Source organism: Bombus huntii, chromosome 14, assembly GCF_024542735.1.
Source record: "Bombus huntii isolate Logan2020A chromosome 14, iyBomHunt1.1, whole genome shotgun sequence".
Classification (NCBI taxonomy): domain Eukaryota; kingdom Metazoa; phylum Arthropoda; class Insecta; order Hymenoptera; family Apidae; genus Bombus; species Bombus huntii.
Genome location: NC_066251.1, coordinates 3705674 through 3729210, shown reverse-complemented (window position 1 = coordinate 3729210; position 23537 = coordinate 3705674). Strand labels below are relative to the sequence as shown.

The 23537-nt window shown below is 36.4% G+C and overlaps 2 protein-coding genes across 6 annotated transcripts; one reads left to right on the top strand and one right to left on the bottom strand.

Moving 5' to 3' along the window:
* Positions 1 to 101: 101 nt before the first annotated feature.
* LOC126873422 (facilitated trehalose transporter Tret1-2 homolog) lies at positions 102 to 13148 on the top strand. 5 transcript variants are annotated; one of them, XM_050634262.1, is made up of 8 exons: positions 1116 to 1745; positions 2039 to 2757; positions 2879 to 3134; positions 3536 to 3818; positions 4563 to 4619; positions 8645 to 8780; positions 9374 to 9693; positions 9986 to 13148. In XM_050634262.1, the coding sequence occupies exons 4-8, from the start codon at positions 3756 to 3758 to the stop codon at positions 10937 to 10939; spliced, it is 1530 nt and encodes a 509-aa protein (XP_050490219.1). In that variant the 5' UTR covers positions 1116 to 1745; positions 2039 to 2757; positions 2879 to 3134; positions 3536 to 3755; the 3' UTR covers positions 10940 to 13148. The 5 variants fall into 5 exon arrangements, with proteins under 5 accessions (XP_050490220.1, XP_050490223.1, XP_050490221.1 ...); XM_050634263.1 differs by lacking the exons at positions 1116 to 1745; positions 2039 to 2757 and adding an exon at positions 102 to 316; XM_050634266.1 differs by lacking the exons at positions 1116 to 1745; positions 2039 to 2757 and adding an exon at positions 102 to 324.
* Positions 11218 to 23253, bottom strand: LOC126873423 (cytochrome P450 307a1-like). The gene is made up of 3 exons (XM_050634267.1): positions 18315 to 23253; positions 14912 to 15703; positions 11218 to 14652 (listed from the first exon to the last, which is right to left on the bottom strand). Exons 1-3 carry the CDS (start codon positions 18706 to 18708, stop codon positions 14324 to 14326), a joined length of 1515 nt encoding a protein of 504 aa, XP_050490224.1. The 5' UTR covers positions 18709 to 23253; the 3' UTR covers positions 11218 to 14323.
* Positions 23254 to 23537: the final 284 nt, after the last annotated feature.

Here is a 23537-nt window from a genome sequence, read left to right as displayed (position 1 = left end):
ACGAGCTACGTTCGCTCGGACCATTTTACGCAATAGGTTCCTTTATCTGTCGGAATTCGCCGGCAGTATATATGTTTCAGCGTGATCGCGTGCCGACAGACGCGGAATATCGCCACTGAGCCGCGGATGTGAATGGTCCACGACGATCGGGAACGAAGAAACTCGTGTCTGTCCACTGCCAGCGGATGAAACCGGACTTGCATTCAGTGAATAACGAGTCTCCGCGTGGCTGTCCTCCCGGCTGCAACTGTACCAGGTCATCGTCTGCGTTTTAACGTCTGTCTGGAACCATTCGAACAAAGAATCTTCAATCTTGGTACATTGGTACACTCTTAAAATATTCGAGAAATATATAAAAGAAAAAAAGATTCGTTTGGAAGGAAAACATTTTGTTGGATGTTTTGTGAGATAAAATGAAAGAAAGATGCATATATATATATGTGAGAATTGATTGAAGAAGAAGGGAAATTGTGGTTGTGAAATCTGTGGTTGGGAAATCTGGGAAACTGTGACGCGAATGATTGGTGGATGTGGAAGCATAGTGAAAGGAATTGATTCACGAGTTAGTTTCAGGTTGTTTCTTTGTGGAGACGCTTCGGCGATGAGTTTTGTTGAAGAAAGTGAGTCTGTGTGGTTACAGTAGAGACGTATATGTAGACTGATTTATAATTTGGTATTTTTAGTAAATTATTCCGCGTACATTTAACCCAGATATGCTAAAGTTTCTTTCGTAATCTTTCTCGAGATATCGACTTAAGTCGATTTAAATTGTTGCCGGAAAAATAATAAAATACAATAAAATTATTTTTCGATGATTAACTGAAAAATATACTCATCGTCGTTCTAAGATAAAGACATGTAATTAGTATCGTAATTCGCACAGTTTTTTGTGCGAGGATACTTCAGTATTTAATTCTGTGTAATTTGCGTATGTAAATATATATATTTGTATTTATATTTATATTCAATTACTGGCATCGACCATTGACTTAGCTTTGTTATTGTTGACAACGCTTCTTATTAAAGCAACATTATTTTATGTTTGAAATATCTTCTGACAACAGTAGCTGCTATCGTTCATGTGACTAAGTAAGGTCAATTCTGAACAATTTTATATAATATTCATTTTGTTAACAGAAATTAATGAATGGAAAATTTATCGTAATCTACAATTTGAAAATTTGTGATATTCTCGTTCTGCAAATTACTTCAGTAAATACATTTAATTCCTCAATGCACAGATTTGCCTGAATTCACTAATGAGGATGATTCTATCACTTTCATGCATGCATTTTGATGTATAGGTGCTTCAATTTATAACATGTAGCTTAAAGCCATAAAGTTTAATGGCTAAAAATATCAGCCAGACTAATTGCAAGAACGATCCATGTAATGGGCAAGTGCGATAAGAAGAGATACTTGCATGACTGGTCCAGAAAATCGACTTTGTTTTTTGTATAAATCAAAAGCACAATGCTTCAAAACCATCCACATAAATTTGTGGAGCCGAATTCGAAAAAAATAACCAAGTTGAAACTCGTTTAGCAAGGCGCGCCAGAGCCTGATGATAAGCGTGTGTAAAAGTCAATAATATGCGCGCGATGTATATGAAATGTAATATTGAGATGACAAGACAGCGTGATAATCAATAATCTAATCTGATAATCTGCACATATAGGATCGTTGTTTATCTGACTGCAATAGTTTATATAAGTCGGTTTATTTACCTGTAATTACATTTATTTGTAAGTATATGTTTTCGAACTTTACTAAATCTTTAAACGCGTCTTTGCACAATAACAGGAAATAATTGGCTGAACAATTTAAAACGAAGTTTGTTTATAATACCTTCGATCTTTATTTTATTTCTTATTCAAATATTCCTTTAATCGATATAAACTCAATTTATCTATCGAGAAAAGCTCATTTTCCTTCGAAATTGTACAGCTCGTGTAATTTTTCATACTTTTTGTTTGAAATATGGTACGTATAATTTCAGCGCAAGTTATGCAACCTTAAGAAACTTCGTAATTTTTAGATTCTGATGAGTGTATCAAGTGCAACACTGCATGCAAACGATGATTACATCGTTGTAAAACATGACAATGATTGCATACGATCCGATATAACAGTGAAGGAAGATCAACAAAGCAACTTTTATTTTTTAGTTCACGAATGTCTCTTTTTACTCGTCAAATAATAATCTTTTCTTTGTTAATAATTTTCTAAGGAAATATAAAAGAATCATTCGATTTTACTGTTGTCACACGAAAATCTTCTGTTAAGTGGTTAAAATACTCGCGTATCAAAATATTAAAGATTACACGATTTGCAATACGACTACGTTATTATACATTTGTTTAAACCCTGCTGTGTTCTTTCGATCATTATCGATCCAATCGATTTCTTCTAACAAGAAATTTTATTTAACATTTGTTTCCTAAGTTTCTTATTCTCTAGTAAGGAATATTTCAAGCTCGAGCAAGATATGGAAACGTTGTTTTAATATGCACGATACTTCATTTCAACTCTATGTTAAATATTTTTTACAAATATTCCAAATACTTCATAAATCAAATCAAATATTACATAAATCCAAAGTCGAAACATAAAAGTTCGAAGATTTCAAGAGGTTAAATACATGTGAAGTAATAATTTACTCATAATATTACACGAGTCAGAGTATGATTTAATATATGTGCATTTATATCTAGATAAGTAGAGAGCAGTGTAATAGTCGGAACATTGATTAAAAAAGTAAGGAAATATTGCGACATAGTAATTTTTTGTTTATATCAATCGTGGGGGGAGGGAAGATCGGGAATTTTTGTGTGTAACTTGGTTATATAGTTTAATGAAGTATTCCTTTGACATGAAGGGGAGATGAATCTATGGCAACTGCTGGAGGAGGTCGAGAACAAGAATTTTTTTAATCGCTGGAGAGTTAACTATTTCCTGTGGAAAAAGGTCTTGCTGGTTTACTTAGGGGATTTCTGGCTTATGACATTATTCTCGGGAATGTGGGACCCGTATTTGTGGGAAGAGCTCAGTGATTCGGATGAAGACAGTCCATTGAATTCTTTGTAAATTTAAAGAAAGAAAAACCGAATATTTTGGAAGAATTTTGGTTTAAGGTAAATTAAATTTGAGATTGATTGCTGACTTAATTTTCAAAATTTTTGTGCAATATTTCTTGATAGTTAAATTATTCGCGCTGGTGTTGAAGCATCTAGCATCGAAGAAATCTGCTTCTACATAATTTACAATTTATTACATTGTTTACCATAGACAAAAATTCGGTTTTAAATTAGTTAAATGATAAATTATTTGCTATTGAAAACATCGAATATTAAAATATTTTGCAATAATGCCGTCATTCGAATTCAATCATCGAGAGTTTTGTGATTATTTTACAGAATACCTTATCATTTTATCAGCTCCGATCAATCTGAAATCGCGATGATCGATGATTGCTAATTAGTCAATCAGCGACTGAGTTCATATTTCATATCAATTTTTTATGTTTATCTCACAGGTATGATCGAATCATGATATATTATGATATGACATATAATATGTTAATCATGTGCTAATGTTTTAATCGTCCGACGCGAGGACATTCTCCTTAACGAAGGATAAAGTTAAAGAGAACTTGTATGTAGACGTAAAATAATTAATTAGATGAAAGAATACAAAGTTAAGAGAGCACGAGCGAAGTGACGTTTAAAAGAATACTTACTACGACATATTTGAAAATGAGTATAGTAAACGGAATGAATGATTCGAACGGGCACGTGGAGACACATTTGGAGACCAAGGTAATCTTGTTATCTAAAAAATATTTTCATCATAACTTTTTACCACCTTATCGAATCTCTTTCTCCATTACGATAACTTCTTGTATGATATTTTTAATTAATTTGCACTGCAGCAGTACTTTATGTAATTAGAATTATTGTCAAAATAATTATCAATGGAAACTATACATATTTCTAACATAAATTAAACTGTACATAACATGAAAAATAAGTCCAAGACAATACCAAGGAATTATTGTTTAATCAATAACTGATCAATAATTATCAAGGGTAATTATCAACGGATCAGGACTAACAACCCCATACATATTATTGACGCCACCATATCTCACTTTCGCTTTTAGATGTTTAACATTAAAAATTATTGTATGTTCATACACGGATTGTTATCTCTTTCTGGTATTTTCAAATCCGATCAGTGAATCTCAGAAGACAGATAACATAGAGTAATTTCAAAGTGATCATTATGTTTTTTAACTTCTGCCAGTAAGTGCACGTCATTACGTTATCACAGCCTTTTAGTAGTTGCTTAGTACCTGCAAACGTTCAAAGAAAAACGTTGAAGGTCACAAACAAAGTCAGGAGTATTAAGTCATCGTAATTTTAAGTCAGTACATTAAGTTAATACATAAATCCATATCTGCCATCGTAGAAAAGTAGATAACGCATGAAAATTCTCAGTTTACTTTATGCCGTGTACCATGATTATCGAAGGATGTAAACTGAATGATTTTTTCTTTATAGTTCGTACCAGATCCCGAAGAGGAAAAAAGATGGGAGAAGAAAGGTGTCATGTATCAGGTAGAATGTCTTTTTTTACATTTAGTTTATTTCAATTAATTCATATCATTTCAAATAAATAATGCGATGGAATAAAATTTATGGTATCTATGCTGATAGAACGTTCTTTGACTTTATAAAAACGAGCCACGTTTTCTGAATTACTATTATAAACGCTGCTATTGCATTTGCTTGTGATAAACAACCATGAAAGCAATTACGTTTAGAGATAGAATATACAAATCAGTTTGCTTGATATCATCTAATATTACGGAATAAAAGAATTATAATATAGATTGAGAATCGATGAAGAGTAAAATAAGAAGTCAAAGTAAGAAAAGTTGGTCAATTAGAATTTATCATCGAACAAAAAATCGATACGACGAATTATAAATTTCCATTAACCGTTGAGATAAACTACGAATGTTCAACGTCCAAAACAAAACCTTTTATCGAGAAATCGTTTTGCTCGGTATTTTATTTCTACCAGAGTTAAGAGGTCTTTGACACAGATCGCGGGCATGTGCAGAAAAATAATGGTAATAATAATGATAACGAGACTGATATATCCTTTCGTTGTTCGTCCTATGAAGTTGACGCAAATGATATCGAACGAGGTCATTTCAAGGGAAAGGTTCTTATCTCTTGAGTATTTTACTATCACGCTACTACTATAGAGAACGATAGGATATTACATTTATTTTTATATTTACCAATGATTAATTTTTAATTTTGATTCTTGATCATTCTTCTTTTACAATCTTGATTCTTAATCTTTCTTAAAGTACTTCGCAATGTTTAACGAATTTACAAAAATCGAATTTATCACACGAACGGTTTAATGCTTCAATGTAGTTAAGCATTTCTGTGATCGAATCGAGTTCTCAAAGTACTTCATGAAGCTTAGAAGCTTAGAGCTAGATTCAGAAAAATCGAACTTATCAGGTGAACTAATCGGACGCAGTTAAAACTTCATGTAATCGAATTGATTTGTTATATTTTATATATATTATACATATATACTGTTAGAATTTTCTGACACAACTGAATATTGACGTCGATTCGTGAGTAAAGTTGCAAAATTATTTTTAAATGAGATAAGTGTGACTTGTAGATTAGCACATTCTCGATCGCAAGCCTCGAAGCAACTAGTAAATAAAATTAACATTAAATAATGAAGCGATGGTTACTTTGTAATTAATTGAATTCGTGAATGTAATTTCAAATCCGTAATCTACGTTAAATGCTGATGTTTTGCTAAAAATAAAACATATTTTAAGAATTTGCCATTTTGTATCATTGCTTTTTGAAAAGATTACAAAGTGCAATTTGTAATTATTTACAAGAAAAGTTGCCAAGTTTTATCTATTCCAGAACTTTCATAAAATGGCTATCGCCATTATATTATGCTTTGGACTGGACATGGATTGCATTATTATTATAAACATTGGAAATATATTGAAAACGTGTAACGCGTTATTAAACGAAATGTAGAAATTTCCATAATCAGTCTGCAATATGTTAACACTGAATAATCATTTCATTTTAAGACATCATTCGTGAATTGCAACAATGGCTAACGGAGTTGTTCCTTACAGTTATCTTGGAAAATAAATAATAATTAAATTTAATTATGAAAAATAAATTATGAATAAAATTAAGTTATTGAGTTGAATCGATCAATGTTGGATTAATATTCATCCATTTTAATTCTTGTCACGCCGCGTTCTATACATCATTGTTGATGAACAGTTAAGCGTATCATTGGCTCAATAATAATCGTTCTATTCAATTGGTCTTGCAACTTCTGAACAACAATACTTATTTTCTCAAGTGGTACTTAAATTCGTATTATTATAATTTGTATTCTAAAGGCTATCAAACTTTTTGAAACATTTGCACGTTATCTAATTGGAACAGAAACGTGGTTTAAGAAATTTTAAAAATTATATTGTGAATACAAAATTTGATCGATTATGAAATATTATTGATTCTTCGTATTTTACTTGCTAAGATCGGTTTTTTAGGATTTTCTAGGATTTTCTAGGATTGAGTTGTTAAACTAGATGAGAAACACGGAGATAAACAGAAGGTCTTACGTAAAAATTACTGAGCTATATACGTTAGTCTGTTATTTACGTAACAACTCATATGAGAGGCTTAATTTCTGCTATTATAAATGCTTATAACCTCTCGTTTAATCTTCCACGAGCTTTTGGAGATTAGAACTAAATTAGAGAAAAGAGTAGAAGTTATTAAGAAAAAGTTATTAAGTAATTAAGTAGAAGTGTTCCAAAATGTTGCATTAATGCAAGCGAAATATTCTTAATAATGCATATTTTAAATTAATCATAGTTCCTCTGGGAGAATTCTTCTGTAAACTGACTTTTCTTCATTTCTTTCGAAAAAATTTCAAAAATATATGTGTAAAAACCCAACATTTTGCATGAATTATATAATTCACAACCTAATACATTGCAAAACCCAAACTCAAAATTAATAGGTATTCCCATTTTTTGTACTATTCATCATCTTGTTTCACTCTGCAACTCCTTAAATTATTGAAGTTTTTTCGATTAACGCGTTTTACAATTATCTCATAGCTTTCTCATGGCATAGATAACGTTCATTTTCTTGGAAATGTACGATGAGAAGTTATTGGTATCTTCTATGGAAGAATCATTAATGTCGGTAATTAGAAAATTAGGGAAAGATAATGGAAAAGATAAGTCACGCGAGATACCATGATTTGTCAACCACGCAAGTTCTATAAAATTCTCGACTGTTGCACAACTGGAAAATAAGTAAATGCAGTGAGACAAGTACGCTAAAGTAATAGCCATAGACGGAGGCGCGGTGGCGTATTAGAAAGGTTTGCGTAACTCGAAATACTGTGATATTATCACGCTTAACGCAGCTTTACGTAAACCTTTTGATGACATTTCAAGGCTTAATTTAATTATTCCTCCTTGCTCTTCTTCTTTGTAAACCTTCATCCCAAACCGGTTTCGATATTGGTCACATACGAGCGGCTTCTCAGCGATAGTAGGATTGTTTCAGAAAAAATGCCTCCTGATTTACTAGCATTTACAATAAATTTTATTCTTTTGCTCATTCGTTATCTTCGTTCTTTAATTGAGGACTGACTTTAGAAAAGATACGTTGTAACGATGTATATTTTCGATTCTTTTATTTTGATTATGTGTTATAGACTCGCTTATGCGGAACAAGTTGGGAATTTTCCGTTTAAGATAATAGTAAATTGCATATTCATAAGTGTAAAATTGTTGAATATTTATTATTTGCTGAGAGAACATTTTGTTTTGTTGTTAGAGAAGTTAGCGTTATCTTGTAATCAGATTTAATGTGTTTACGCTGATATTTAGGTATAATCTCAATTCATATTATTGAAAGTTTCTTATTAATTGAAAAATTGATCAAAGATGGTATCACATATTTTATCTATCATTAATTTCATTAAATTTCGTCCATTAGAATATGCTGCTTGGCTAATCATCAATTTCTACTTGTCTGATAACTCAACGTAATAATTAACATTAAATTGTTAGGTACTTCCCAATAAGGACGAGTTAACTTTATGATCACAGTAATCTTTTAAATACCTAATATGCTAATAATTAACTGATCACGTGTACGTCTATAATCGACTATACATTTTAGTGTCTATTCATTTGCATGCAGCCATTAGCAATTATAATAGTTATAATTACGGATTCAAACACGAAAATAGAAGTTTATCATGAAAAAGACATAGATCTTTATATAATGTAGAAATTTTATAATTAATATATCGTGTATCTTTCAGAAGAATTAATAGGATTGTAATCTCTTTAAAAATTATGATGGCAATAAATAATAAAGAATCTACTCGAAGTAATTTACAACACTCTACATAGTATACTCTGATGCAAATTGAATTTTGTAATTATTTAGCAAACAAATTGTTTTTTAATTTATACTCTATCGAATTAATCGATAAATTAAGATTTTGCGATATAAAGTATCTCTAAAATATTCGTTTGCAGATAATTATGTCGCTGTGCGCGAACTCCTCGGTTTTGGGTCCTTCCATGGCTTTTGGCTATAGCGGAGTTGCATTGACACCTTTGATGTCACCTACCAGTGACGTGAAAATCGACAAAGTTCAAGCCAATTGGATAGGTCAGTACTACCTCGATAATTTCGATGAATTTAATTCCATTAATTTATTTAACACGGTAATATTCAACAAAGCGAATGAAAGAAAATTTTTAAAGCAATTAAGGTATTATTTACTAGTATTTCATTTGATTTTTCTCGAATTAATTAAATATACTTTTGGATATTCTCTTGTGGTAATATATGAATAAATTTATACAAATTATGAACAAGCTTCGAAAATATTGTTTATCGAATAAGGATTAGGTGGAATAAAATAACGGACGTTAGTCAAACTGCAAAGTATCAATTCATTGGGGACCAACGAGCGGTTTTTCACAATATTATGAATGCTTTAATTCTTTCAAATTTCATAAAATTGTAGAATTTAGGTGGAAGACATACACAAAAATACATATATACATATACATATATTGAACGAATATTTGAAATTCGTAGCCACAGTGTTAAAATACAGAATTCGATAATGTATTGTAAATTGCTTGAAATATCGCAGCGTTGGTCCTAAATGGATTGAATTATTTCCAAAGTAAGAACTAAGCTAACCTGTGCGATCTTCTTCACCGAAATTAATAATCCAATTGCATAATCCATAGCGACAGCAACGGCACTAGGTATTCCATTTGGTTGCATCGTTTCTGGTTACACTATGAGACGCGGAAGAAAGTTGAGCTTGTTGATAACGTCTATCGTGTCCATCGTTGGCTGGCTCGTCATTTATTTAGCTGGAACATACGAACAAATTCTTGTAGGCAGAATCATTTCTGGAATCGCGACAGGCATGGCCTCGGTACCAGCCACAGTTTATAGCGCGGAGGTTTCTTCTCCAAAATGGCGATCAATTATGATCACATGGACCAGCGTATCCATCGCCATCGGTGTTCTTGTCGTTTATATTTTCGGCTATATTTTCAAGGTAAAGAAAGTTATGTATGTAATTCTCTTTCTTTAAAAAGTTTTGTGATATATGCATCTGCTTAAAAATCTTAGAACAGTTATATTTATAGCTTCAAAATTGGAAAGAATCAAGTAAAAAGATATTAAGAACTGCGTAGAATTAATATGGTTAAGAAATTAATCAGGAATTTAAAATTCATACTCTATACAGAATACTAAATTCTTATGAAAAATAGAAATTTTTGTAAAGAATACTCCGCAGTCTAGTAATCAGGGATCACAGTTCGACTCACGATCTTTCTCTCCCAAAGGACGACTGGCGAATGGTGGCTCTGATGTGCGCCCTGTTTCCTCTGGTCTCGGCCGTACTGACCTTGGCCGTCGTCCTAGAAACCCCGATCTGGTTACGAGACAGAGGTCGTCTAGACGAGGCGTTACAGGTGTTGAAAAAATTCCGCGGCATCCCAAAAGACGTGCCTCCCCCGCCACAGCTCTACGAAGAATTGAAAACACGTCCTCAGCGAAAGAAACAAAATTTCATGAAACATATGCTCAAGAGGAACGCCATGGTACCTTTTGCAATCCTGCTCGGTTATTTCTTTTTCCAGCAATTCTCCGGACTTTTCATCATCGTCTACTACGCAGTGGACATCATACAAAGCGCTGGAGTCACTATAGATCCCAATTTGGGGGCAGTTTTGATAGGATTAACAAGATTAGTAGGTACTTTACTAGTGTCGTGCATGTCAGAAAAGTTAGGAAGGAGAAAACCTTCTATCGTTTCTGGATCTGCAATGACAATTTTCATGGGAGTATTGTCTGTGTACTTATTATTGAAGGATAAAGGATATTCTATAAACGATGGTGGCCTGATACCTGTGATATGTATACTTATGTACATTTTTGGAAGCACTCTTGGTTTCTTGGTGATCCCATTCGCCATGGTGGGCGAAGTGTATCCACCGAAGGTTAAAGAAGCGTTATCAGGATTGACTACGTGTATCAATTACATCTTCAGCTCCATCACGGTGAAAACCTACCCGGACATGGAGGTCGCCATGGGCAGACATGGAGTTTTCATATTTTTCACGGTGCTGTCGTTTTTGGGAACGTTATTTGTGACGTTTTTCTTACCTGAGACAAAGGGAAAGACTTTGAGCGAGATCGAAGATATGTTCTCGAGGAAGAAGGAAGTGGTTGACACGCCGGAGGAAGAGGAGATGGTGGATGGTAAATATGATATATGTTTCTGGAGGAAACTATAGTTACTTGAAGGTTATACGAATTATTTAGAAAAAAAAAAAAAAGAAATGATGGACTTTTTGAAGGCGGAAAAAAATGATATCGAGGGATTCTATTTATATATCTGAATATCAATGCAACGCTGAAAATACTCTCTACTTTGTCTAACTCGTAACAATCTTTTTCATGTTTGCGAAAAGTTTGAGTACAAAGATTGGGAATGTTAGAAAAGATTGATCGAGATTTTCATTCGTTAAAAATATCAGCCCTTGCAAATCTAGCTTCCTTATTGAGTTTATAACTGTTAATTAATCTATCAAACCACGTTGCAACTGCCTGTCATCCTGCCATCTATGTTTATTTTCTGTTAAAGTAATTTAAGAATATACTTATTTTTGTACCTTTAATAAATGTTAAATATTATATGTATTATATTAAATAATAAATGTGAAATATTATATAACTGCCTTCGAATGTCGAACCATCGATTTGTAATTGAATTACACTTAAGTGAAGTGCTAATACTTTTAACGGTATATAACAGTGTCTACTGCAAGCGTGATTATGATTTATTTCGTATCGAATCAGAGTTATCATTCTATTATCTACACTTTCGTATCCAAATGGATATAGGGCGGAATTGTGACAATAAGTCTTACTTGATAGCGATTATGCGAATGATAAGAGACGTCAAAGTCAAGTAACATGGTTGTTAATTTCCACTTGACTGCTCGTTCCTCAGTTAACGTAAGTGTTTTGGTAAAAATTTCGTAAAATCTAGTAAAATTTTTAACACGATGTGTTCTTCGTTCGCAAGAAAGGTAGGAAGAGATTACTGAAAGGAAGGCTCGTTTAACGGGAGAGAAAAATATAAAAAAGAAGTCTTATTTGTCGCTTTTATTATTAAAATCTTAAATAATAAATTAACAAATGTCGTAACAATCGCAATAATTAAATAACAAACACAAAATAACGTACGGACGTGGAAGTACGAGATACGGGGTGGTGGAGAAATGTGATGATAAACAGGGGGATGAAAACTCTAACTGCTGATAATAGTGATGATAATAGTAGCAAGCAGAAATATTATAATAATAATATAATGTAATATAATATAATAACATAATAATAATAAGAAGAATCAATGCTTAATAGCGTAAAAATAAATTATTATACGTGAGCGTAGTTCTCGCGGGCAAACCGACTTTTCTCTTTGAGAAAAATCATTCAGTCGTGTAATAATTGATAATTACAATAAAAAAGAGAAAGAAAAAAGAGAAATCGATTTCTCTCGTCTTACGCGGGACTCGTCCGTTCTGTACCATTTTCCCACCACTTTTGCACCATAAAAATATATATATTTTTAGTTAAAAAAATATGTATATATTTTTCTTCATTGAATCTTTTTTCTTTTTTTGAAACAACGATCAATTGGTAAGGTGCAAATAATCGGTCAGATTTGCGCTAAGGGAAATATGGAGCGAAAGAAAAGGAGAAATATCAAAGATGAGAAGAATGTGAGAGGAAAGAGGAAAGGAATGTGCGTCGAGGATCGCGTCGAGAAACGAGAATTAACAAACTTTAAACGTGTTGTACGCTTCGGTGCGATGTTCTCGTTAATATTTTCTTCGGTCATAAAGGAAAAGGGAAAGAAATATGTAAAACCGATTTTACGCTATTCCGCACGAACGTTGGTCCAACATTGGAGAAATTTCGTCGCTTAGTCCTTGATAGTCAATATTGGATCAATGTTGATGCATATATCGGTCGAGTATTCGGAATACCGCAAACGATGGATGATCGATAAGCTCGTGCGATGAATTCACACCCTTTTGGAGTGGCGCGAGGTGTTTTCGTTCTGATTTCACGCGATCGAAACGATTAACTTGAAATAAAATCGTCTCGTTTTCTCCGTGCTTACCGCTCACGTTCTCGCGTCTCGTCTTTCGAACAAGCAGTTATCAGACGATGGTTTGTACGTGATCGTTCGATTAAACAAAAGAATCAGTCTCGGTCATTTCTGATCCGTGGATCTTCGTGGATCACCCGTCGATTCATCGTATTCCCATGAAATCGATCGATATTAAAAATTCAAGTTAATATTATCCTTGATGTTAATATTTTATACAACGTAATTTTATGTATGTTGATGTTAATCATTTTATGTAACGTTTTATACATTAACATCAAAGAAGCAATCGAAAAGAATGAAATAAAAGAAGAAGAAGGAAATGTTAAAGTGAGTAGATTGATCAATAGATCGATTTCCAGGAAAATATATTTAGGACCATCATCCGATAACGTAATAATTGAACGTAAATCTTCGTCTTTTTATAGCAGAATTTAATCCCTTCTTGAAATCTTTCAAGATGAAGATACTACGTTCTTAAGCCTTGTTTACATCACGTAACTTTTGGTCAATCACCTCTGCAAATGTAATATCGATCGAGTAAAACTTTTTCAATCGTTCAATTGGAACTTGAATATTCGGCGAGTGGATTCTCTTGTACGATAATTTACTAATTAATAATATTATTGAATTAGCAGTTACAAGATGTAGATCGTAGATTTTTCTCGTATAATTTTTTAACAAATAAGCAAATCAGATAATTTACTTGTAAAACAAACTTGTTACTGTTATACCAATTTGTCTATTAATATAACAGCGAACTGTAGCTCATGTAAAATTCTACTAATACGTTCAGTATCTTGTAAATATTAAAAGATCAACAGACAGATAATCGTAATTTGATCAGCATCAGCTACGTTCAACGATAAAGTATCGAACAACGATCAAGCTGTAGCGTAAATCTTTTACTTAACCAACACGAACTCAATCGTCCAATTAATTGACCAAAAGTTGCCTAAAGTAAGCATGGTTCTAAATTTACAAGGAAGGCACGATTCTATAAGATAGAAACAAGAAGATGACCGGTAAGGCTCGGTTTACCTAAGCTGTTCGTTAAAACGATAACTGTTCTTCCCGTAGCATCCCGTGGGGTCAGTCCTCTTCTTTTTCAGTCCAAGTTTTCTCTCCTGATATCGCGGCTGATCGTCTTCGAACCGTTTCAGAGGGAAGTGGGATTATTCCCCGTTGATGGACGATCAACAAAAATTTGCTACCTTAACCATCTAGTAATGTCAGTAAAGCTCTCGTTGCTGACGAAGGTCAAACAGTATCCGACCTTCTTATAAAGCTTTGTCTAAAAGAAAAAAAAACAAATCAGAAGCCTCTCTTCAGCTGGTCCCTCCCAAATTTCCCTGAAGCTCCTTCTTGATCGTGGACCAACGATCCATTATGGTTGCCCTATCGTTGAAGTCTCTCTCATTGAAGCTTCGCCGAAGCAACCGAAGTCTTCGTGTCAGCCCTTTCCTCCCAGGCCAACGTCCGTGCCTTCTTCGAGGCCCTACCGTCGTTCAAATCGAAATTTGAAGGTCATCTCAGGCAGGGCCAGGTTTCCGATGGGAATCGTATAATTCTCGTTCTTCACGGGTACTATCGTGAAGTTCTTCAGCAACGTAGCTAGAATGGCGAAGCTCAGATACTGCACCAGTTTGTAGCCCATGCAAGATCGTCGACCTCCACCGAATGGCAGGAAGTGTTCTGGCTTCAGTAACCTTCCATTCTGGACGAATCTGTCGGGCATGAATTCTTCTGGCGCGGTCCACAGGTCGGTAGACATGTTTAGATCGTAGTTGTTGAGGAAAATGAAGGTGTCCTTCTTGATTCTGTAGCCTGAAAAGAATAACGAGATCAGATTAGTTTAGGGTCGATAAAAGGAAAGAAAGACAAGAGGAAGAAATGGAAAATTTTGATTAGAGATTCTAGTTCGATAATTATTAAATGAGATGTTGTAAATGGGTCGCGGATATTTAAAACGATGTCTTTTTAAAACGATGCAAATCCTCTTTGTTTGCTATTATGAGAATCATTATTTTACATTCGCAAAAATATGACATTGCATGAAAATTCGCGATTTAATACTGAAACTTACCAGCAATGGAGCTGTCCTGATTAGCCACGTGAGGAACAATAGGGCTAGCAATTATCCTAATAGTCTCCAAGATGATAGCTTCGACATAAGGCAAGGATCTTCTGTTCTCCAGCCCAACGAAGATTCCAGCGATACCAAGAGAATCGATCTCTTTTTGAGCTAGCTTTTGAACATCTGGCCTTGTAGCGAGGAATCCTAAAACCTTGACGAGGAGATTTCCAATGGCAGTGTGTCCACCAATTATATCTTCCATGACGAACAACGCTGTATTCCAGGACATCTCGGGTTCTGCTCCACTCTTGACGTGATTAATCAGACAGTCTAGATAATCTTTTTCAGGAACGATGCCATTCCAGGCGTTCACTCTATCAGAAATGATGTTCTTGATAACGAATTTTCTGATTTCGTGGCTCCAGTGCGCCATTCTTGTCATATTTCTGTGATGAAGAGGCATAAGGAAGGGTAGAAAATCGGCTGCGTAACCCTGATTCACTTCGAAGAACACCTTGTCGAAATTCTCGACCATGTACCGAAAACCATCGTGTTCTAGGTGGAAGTTCTTCGAACAGAGGTAAGTGATGAAGATGTTCGCGCAGGAATGAAGGATCAATGGTTTCACGTGCACGTTTACGTTGGAGAGGGAGTCCAGATGGTTGATCAGAAGGTTTAGTTCATCACCAATTATCCCATTTAGCTCGTTATAGCGTGTGGAGAACGCGCGCGGGAACGTGTGCGCGCGGAGCATCTCTCTTCGAGTCTTCTGCACTTCGGACCAGTTGCAAAATGCCAGAGCTGGAAAATAAAAAGAAGAAAATGTTTTTTAGGCTTTTTTATAAAATTATATTACACTTTGTTGCAAGTAATTTCCAAGGAAAAAGATTTTCACTGTGAAAAATTTCCAGAGAGATAACATTTTATAGGAAACGTCGAGGAAAAACATTTACTGTAAGAAATTTTTGGAAGGAATATTTCCATCGCAAGAAATTTCGAAAGAAAAGATTCCTATTACGAGAAATCTCGGGAATGGAATTTTTACTGTTAGAAATTTGCAGAGTAAAAAATTTGAACTACGAGAATCTCGCAACGAAGAATTTCTGTTGCATGAAATTTCGAAAGAAAAGAGCTTCGGATATTTGAATATCCTTTAAACAATAACATTTCATTTTTCCGTAATTTATTGAAACCTTCTTTTAAAAGAACAGAAGCTCGTCTCGAAATAATTTCCGCTCGAACAACCGGTTGACAGGGACAAATTAATAACGGACATGTCGATCGGCGATTTGGTGATTTTCATTGATCACCGTCAAGGCAAAATAAAGATGATCACGATTAAACTTGACCTTCCAACGGCACTTGATGACGCAAATAAGACACGCGTTTCGAAATATCGTTGACTGGCGAAAAAAAAAGAAAGAAAAAAAAGAAAAAAATGGAAAAATTTTGTTGACGCGTACTCTTTCTCCTCTCCCTTTCCGTTGTCGTTCTTCCTCTATCTCTCTTTCTCCGAGACGGGGGAACGCGTACGCGGAAATGCAAGCATCGGCGGATGCCGGGATCGAGCGCAGTCGGCAGAAAATCGATTCATCGCCGCGCGAGCAAGGCGACTCGATTTCAAATCGAAGCGGTCGCGGGGCAGACCAGAACAGGAAGTGACCTGGTTTCTCGCAACTCGCCAGGACATACCGCTCGGTAACTTGGTTCCCTGAGACCCGAGAAACCCAGGATTTTTGGTTCTTTTACAAAATAATGTCGTACAAGTCCTTGATAATTTTGTTTCGCTTTGATTTCTTCGACGATATGAATATGACGAACACAATTTAGTACGATATAACATGGAAAATTTTTCGATACTATTAGGTAGTAACACGAAATATTCGAATTTTACATATTCATACTTTACTAAGTTCTAGAAAGACTTAATGAAATGAAAATTATGTGTGAAAGAGAAAAATTTCAGCTTTAAAATGGTATGTCTACAAGGATAAAAGTACTGCGCAAATGATGCAACAAAATGGCACATCTTATACGTTACGATTTATGTAGGCTGATTTCATTTGCAGTGGACGTACAACGTTGAAGAGAGGTGCTTTGATTGTGAGAAAACGTTAACAAGACGTGCGAAATTATGAGAATGGAATCTAGTTGCTGGATCTAAGCACAGAATCGCGATAATTAGACGCAAAATTTTCCCTTTCATACAATTATTCTTACTAAAGAATGAATCGAACTGATGTACTTCAATCGAAATGAAAAACAAGCGTAGTTTCTGGATCTAAGCACAAAAATGCACTGTGGTCGGACACAGAATTTCTCCTGTCATAGTATTGCTTCTTGACATGTAACTAATCAAACTTGTGAATTCGAATCGATCAAAGACAAGTCTAGTTTCTGGATCTAAGCGCAAAATAATGGTGAGGACGAGACGTAGGAAGCGAAAGAGAGAGAAAGAAAATGGTGCTGAGTATCGGAATCGCCTCCGGTGGATCAGCCTTGATCCTGTTTGTCGGCTGCCAGGTGAGCCAGGAACGCGTGAAAGTGGTACCGTGACCTTTCCGGCTTGCACTTGGTACCGCTTCGGCGTTGACCTTAGCACGAGTTTCGGGCATTCCGTGGACGCAACGAAAGCACGAGCCACGCGAAAAATAAACGGGCTGCGGTTGTGTGGGCCGGCCGCTCACGTGTCGCGTACGACGGCAAGGTCGTTAGCATGGGGAACGAGTTTTCAGCAGCCGTGACGAGGTGTCGACAAATTCAATTTTCACACTATCTCACGATTCCATCCGTACCGAATCCATTTTTTCCTAACGTTTAACCGCATAGCTACATAATTTCATTCAAAAGACGCGTGACATCCTTCTAAACACGGTGGCAAAATACATAAAACGGGTCTCGAAGGTTTACGAGACGATACGAAGCAGAGAAACGATTACGTAACACTTGGACACGAGTTTTTCGAATAATCAAAAATAACTAACGAGGTAGTCTGCATGGTGAACGAGTTGTCAACTGGCTGAACGGCACGTCTTATTTATTTCGATTCGTCAAGATCGTGGAAATTTAATTTTCGGTTATGCACTGCTTTTTAAATGATTTTTAAGAAACAGTGTTTAATTTCGGGAACTTTTCACGCGACGAAAGAAGCCCTCGTTATGTAAATATCGAAATAAAAACAGAAAAATGTTACAAATTTATAAAAAAAGTAAAATTTTTCTCACGACGAAAATTTTCTTGTTGATGAAAAAATTTATTCATAAGAAATAAAGGAAGAACAAACTGAAAAATCTTGAAAAAAAAGACAACGCTCGATCCTGGCAAAATTTTCTCACGACAAGAAGAATCTTCGTGGTGTCAAAATCGAAATGAAGAAGATAAAGGAAAGATAAGATAAAAGAAATATTCTTACAGTTCTCCTTGTTTCCACCGAAGAGCAGATGGTATCTGGTGAAATTTGGCCTGGAATCGAAGTGGTGTCCCTTGATGGTCAGCACTTCTCTGATGTTCTCCAGACCATTGACGACCACGCAGGGCACGGATCCCATCCTGAGCTTGATCACCTGACAGTCGTAGTCCCTAACAAGATCAGCGAAAGCTTTGTAGGGTACGTCGTAGCGTCCCAGGATGTGAAGGGAGCCCAGAATCGGCCATGGTTTGGGTCCAGGTGGTTCCGGCAGGACGTTATCGTCCAAGATGACATTCTTCGTCGTTTTCTTGGACCTTAGATGATCCAGTAGGATCAGGACTAGTGCCAGGAAGGTGACAGCGATTAGGAAGCACGTGGTGGCTGTCAAAGGGATCATCTTCGACCTTGTTTCTCTTCGTCGATGCACTCACTGACGATCGTCACCGATGTTTTCGTGTTATGTCTCGTGTGAAGAACCGTGGTACCCCGACCTAGGGTATCTGGATCGCGAGAAGGGTCTCTTCAAAAGGAAATTCTCTGAGCCTTTTCGACTTTTCAAAGGTTGGAAACTTTGCGGCACGTGCGATGTTATCGCGGTACCGAACGAAACTCTTTCAAAGATCGTGTATTATTGAAAATGCCGAAATATCGTCAGGCTAAGACGTATCTTGAATATAAATCGTAAAATGTGTAAAAATCCGATCACCTCCCCCGATGAAATCGAACGTATCGAATAATACCGGTGAATTGGTTTCCTCGACGAAAACTGGCTGATCTAACCCTGTGATCGGCTGAGTTCGCGAAGTGGTCCGTGTTAACGAAAAAGATGTGTCGTGTCTGAAGTATCGGTAGATCGGTTCGTTGGTCCGTCTGTGAACGGTCTGCCGATCTGGCTCGGTCTGTGGGGATAGGATGGTTGGCCGGCTATCTTATATAGCGGCGTAATGTAGTCAGCACATTTGCGTCGCCTGGTGCGCCTCTCAACCCCATACATATGGATTCGTGTTGAGACGAAAGGGGGAGGAGAAGTTGGTCTCTCTGTCGTACACTCTGTCGTAAGTGTATAACACACAACCCGGTGTGTTGCTGCTGGTGCTGCTGGTGCTGCTACTGCTGGTAGAGAGACGAATTTCAAGAAAGCACCGAGAGAGCCGACGGCTCTCCGACACTCTCGGTCGTTCAGGTGTGTGGAACGTCGGGAGAAGCCCGAAGAAGAAGGGCTGGAAAGGTGGAGGGAGCGGAACGGAAGGATGATAGAAGGTATGGAGGGGAAGGGAGGGAGATCCAGAAAGGTGAAGGGGGCTGGAGGGGCAGGGAGATTCTACAACCAAGAGATATATACACGAAGTGAGGCGGTGGGGGAGGGGGTGGAGACGCGACGGCCGGGAGTGGGGTCCAAGTAGGGCCCAAGCTGGGCCAGACTGGGCAACGAAGGGACGCTTCTTGCCCTTGACTTCTCTCCTTAAGGTGCCATCGGGTTTTCTGGCAGCAAGGTGGTGAGCCTCCAGTCCAACGAGCACCTCGTGAGACCGGCTACTCACTCCCATCTCACACCAGGCTCACATACGCCCTTTATTCCGCTCTTATTTCGATGTACTTGACGTTTATCGATATGGGACCCTGCCTATGGTTCTGCAAGCTGATCCAGAGTGGGCCTTTCGTGCCATCGTCGTACAGGCTGTACCCGAAAATCGTTCGTTTTTCCGCCGGGGGAGACGAGAAACTGGGCTCGTTAGCCTCGCTGAGCTGCTCGCTGCCTTTTCGCTCGGCCATTTAAGGGCCACAGGGGTGATAGAGCAAAACGAGTTGCAGCGAAGAAAAACCTTCCGAGCATTGCCGCTCGCCTTTTACGACGAAATTTCAGCAACTGGAAAATTGTAGGTAGACCGTGTCCTTTGCTTCTTCATCTTCCTGGACAACGATCTTATTCGATCTTTGTCGAGTCTCGGATCTTTCGTATCGTCTCTCGTACCAGCGTGTAGCAGTTTCTACGTGGTCTCGTTACCGTTGTGCTCGGTGGATCCTAACTAAATATCAAGGATCAAATATCGAAATGTGATCGCACGTAGAAAAATGTTGCTTCCGATTTATGCTCGAATGCAAACTGCAAAGACAGACATGTTGTTTACGATCATAAAATAAATTTCGTCGTCGTCATCGGCGGGACGTTTCCCGCTATCTCCAAGAAAATCAATCGTTTCTTGAATCTGAAATTTCTTCCTACAGGATGTTGAATGAAAGTTACGCAATTCTGCGACAAGCACTGGGAGGCGAACGCGTTCGGTTCTGATCGACGAAAAAAGAGGAAAAAGAATCCTTTCACTGATATTTCCAACTATTGCGACAGTAGAATTGACAACGATATTGTAAATAACATTTGTGCGGTCGTTACTATAAATAGTAAAAAGAATCGAAGGAACGACGTGTCACCTTCGTTGAGTCGATAAACTCTTGGAAAAATTCGATTTGTCATCAATCTGGCATAGGTGGAAATGAAACTCGACACTAATAAATAATATACTCGTGATTTTCCACTAAAATGCTTCGATGGAAAAATTATTTTCGAACGAAGGTATTTGATTCAATCGCTAGTGAGCTGAATCGATCAATTCAATTACTATGTACATTTGTACATTCATCGTGACAATGTCTTCGAACGAAGTGTTAGGAGTAAAGATAATGTTGTCAAATATAATTTTGCGTATACGTTTTATATTACTTTAAAATTATATTTATTATAATATGCTCTAAAATTTAAATAGATGCCAAATTAATAAATGCGCAATCATTGAAAAATATGTGCAAAATATTAAATAAAAAATAAAGGTGTACTATAAGGAGATCAAGAGAATATAAGACGAAGGTGATCGCAATAATGTAAAGTTTCGATCACAAGTTCGAGCTAATCAGTCCTTGAACAGTCTAGCTGTCTCTGGAAATCCGCTCAGCAAAAATTAGGTTGTCAATGACGAACAAACGCTTATTCGATGGAACAATTGCGTATTATCCCGATTTTCTAGATATCATCGTCAAAAGATATTCGCGAAAATGGTCGGTCGTGCGTCAACATTGAACGCGGCGATCATAGTAGGTCAGTTCAGTAGAATTGAATTTAAGTCAGACGCAATTACTTCTGACGTTGGATCTACCTGATCCACTTTGCAGTTCGAGAACTTTCTTCGGAACGTTTTGAATTGTCAAATAACTTTCGTGAACTTATGGAACCGTATGACCACGATTTTTTTTAATGGTACTAGGAAAAGAAGGTTCTAGGATAAACTTCGATCCTATTTAAACGCAAAGCAGTCTTCGGCAAGTTCTCAGAATTTGTCTACTTACGATCAGCAACGGTTTTAAAGTCTGTAGGCCTGAAAATGTTACAAATGACCAACAGTAGAAAATTAATCGATGTGGAACCTCGTCGTATTCCACCTCGATCTTTGTTCTTCCAGAAATAAGTTTAAAAATCAGTTGAATCCTTACTAAAGCAAACCAATGAAGAGTTCCATTAATAATCGTGCAAAAGTAATATTCCTAATAATCAGACAAACTTCAGTTTTCAAAGGTAAATGTTAAGAAAAACAAAGTTGATAATTCAACCCCTATTAGAACAAATTTACGAATAATTCTTTGAAACCCTTAATTTCGTCGTTCCTTCATTTCGTACAAAAAGATTATAAAATCAAGACACATACAAAATTCTTAAAAGATTCTTAAAAAAAAAAGAACGAAACAATCTCAAACTAACCCGATCAAAGTGTTCAACACTTCCTAAAGCAAAGTGATGAACAATTGTATCAACAATTTCACCTAAAACAACCTAATAATGAAACGAGAAAAAACAGAAAAAAAAATCTTCCAAATCTTTCGTTAAAACGAGTGAAATAAAAAAATTGTCGAAGAAAGAAGGGATCTCGCGACGTCCAAATTGTCCAGGCATCCCTGAACGGGAAGGTATAGCCCTGAAAGCTCGGATAAGAGAAGGACAACCACGTTATCGGTGACGAGGAGGAAGCACGCGACGAAGAGTACGCTTCGAATTTGTTTGAATCGATGAATAAAACATGAGCTAGTGGTGTATCAGCTATATGTGCGACTTCCCCCACCTTGCATCTTGTTTCCCCACCCTTCTGTCGGAGGCCTTTTTTTCCCCTCTCGCGGCTGTGCGACAGTAGAGGAGATTGCTTCATCCGTATCGAGAGGCATTATCGAGCGTCGATTTCTGGGAAGCTAGCGGTACCGGCCTGTGGCCGGCAGCTCGAAATCGGCTTAGAGAGGAGGCGCATAACGGGAAAGCTCTCGACTCTCCTGCGCGACCCGAAGCTTCTTTTTTATTCTCGTACTCTTCCACCCCCTGAACCCATGGAATTTTTCATTTCGCTTTCGATCGGCGTTCGAATCGATCGAGTCTTCTTTTTGACTGTATTCCCAGACTCGATTCTTTTTCCACACTGTCGAATATCATACAATTTTTCACCAATTGCGCATTATTAGCCCATATTGGATAGAATAAAACGGTTTCTGTAGTCTTCAGGACAGTTATTGAATGATTGAGTAATTTTTCAGACGGTGTGTGAAAGCTTCTTGCGTATTCCGTGATTCTATTTGGTCATCATCGGAAAATACACGATTTTTCTTGAACCGTGTTACTAGCACGTACTAGACTGATTAAAAAGCCTTTTGAAAGTTTCAGAATGTTTATTAGATGTTCGAGTAATTTTTGGAGGGAGAATTTGTGGTTTGATATAGTTGGAAATATTTTCTTTTATTGATGGTGGTCCATGATTGTATAAGAAGGATGCACTGCTCAGCAGGGTGACTGAAATGGCTGGTCCTTGTTGGTTGCACGTAAAATAAGATTACTCGACAGCTATCATCTATAATATTAAAATACCTCGAGTCACGCAAGAAACCTGTCCCAGTGTAAACATGGATTCGTTGATCCTTCGAAATTTCTGGCAAGCAACGCAGACTGTACTGTACTGATTAAAGTTGTACCTTGAGATGTTTAAGAATAAAAATCAAATTTAATAAGAAAATAATTTTTTAACATACGGCTATGTAGAATAAAATACTTTTGTACAAGTAACCTACTCTATAAAGTAGTATCTGAATATAACAAATATCTATAGCAAAATCTATATCAATTCTATGATAAATAATTATTATTATCTATGATAATTAAAAATTATATATTATAATTGTTTAGAACAAATTTATGGAAAC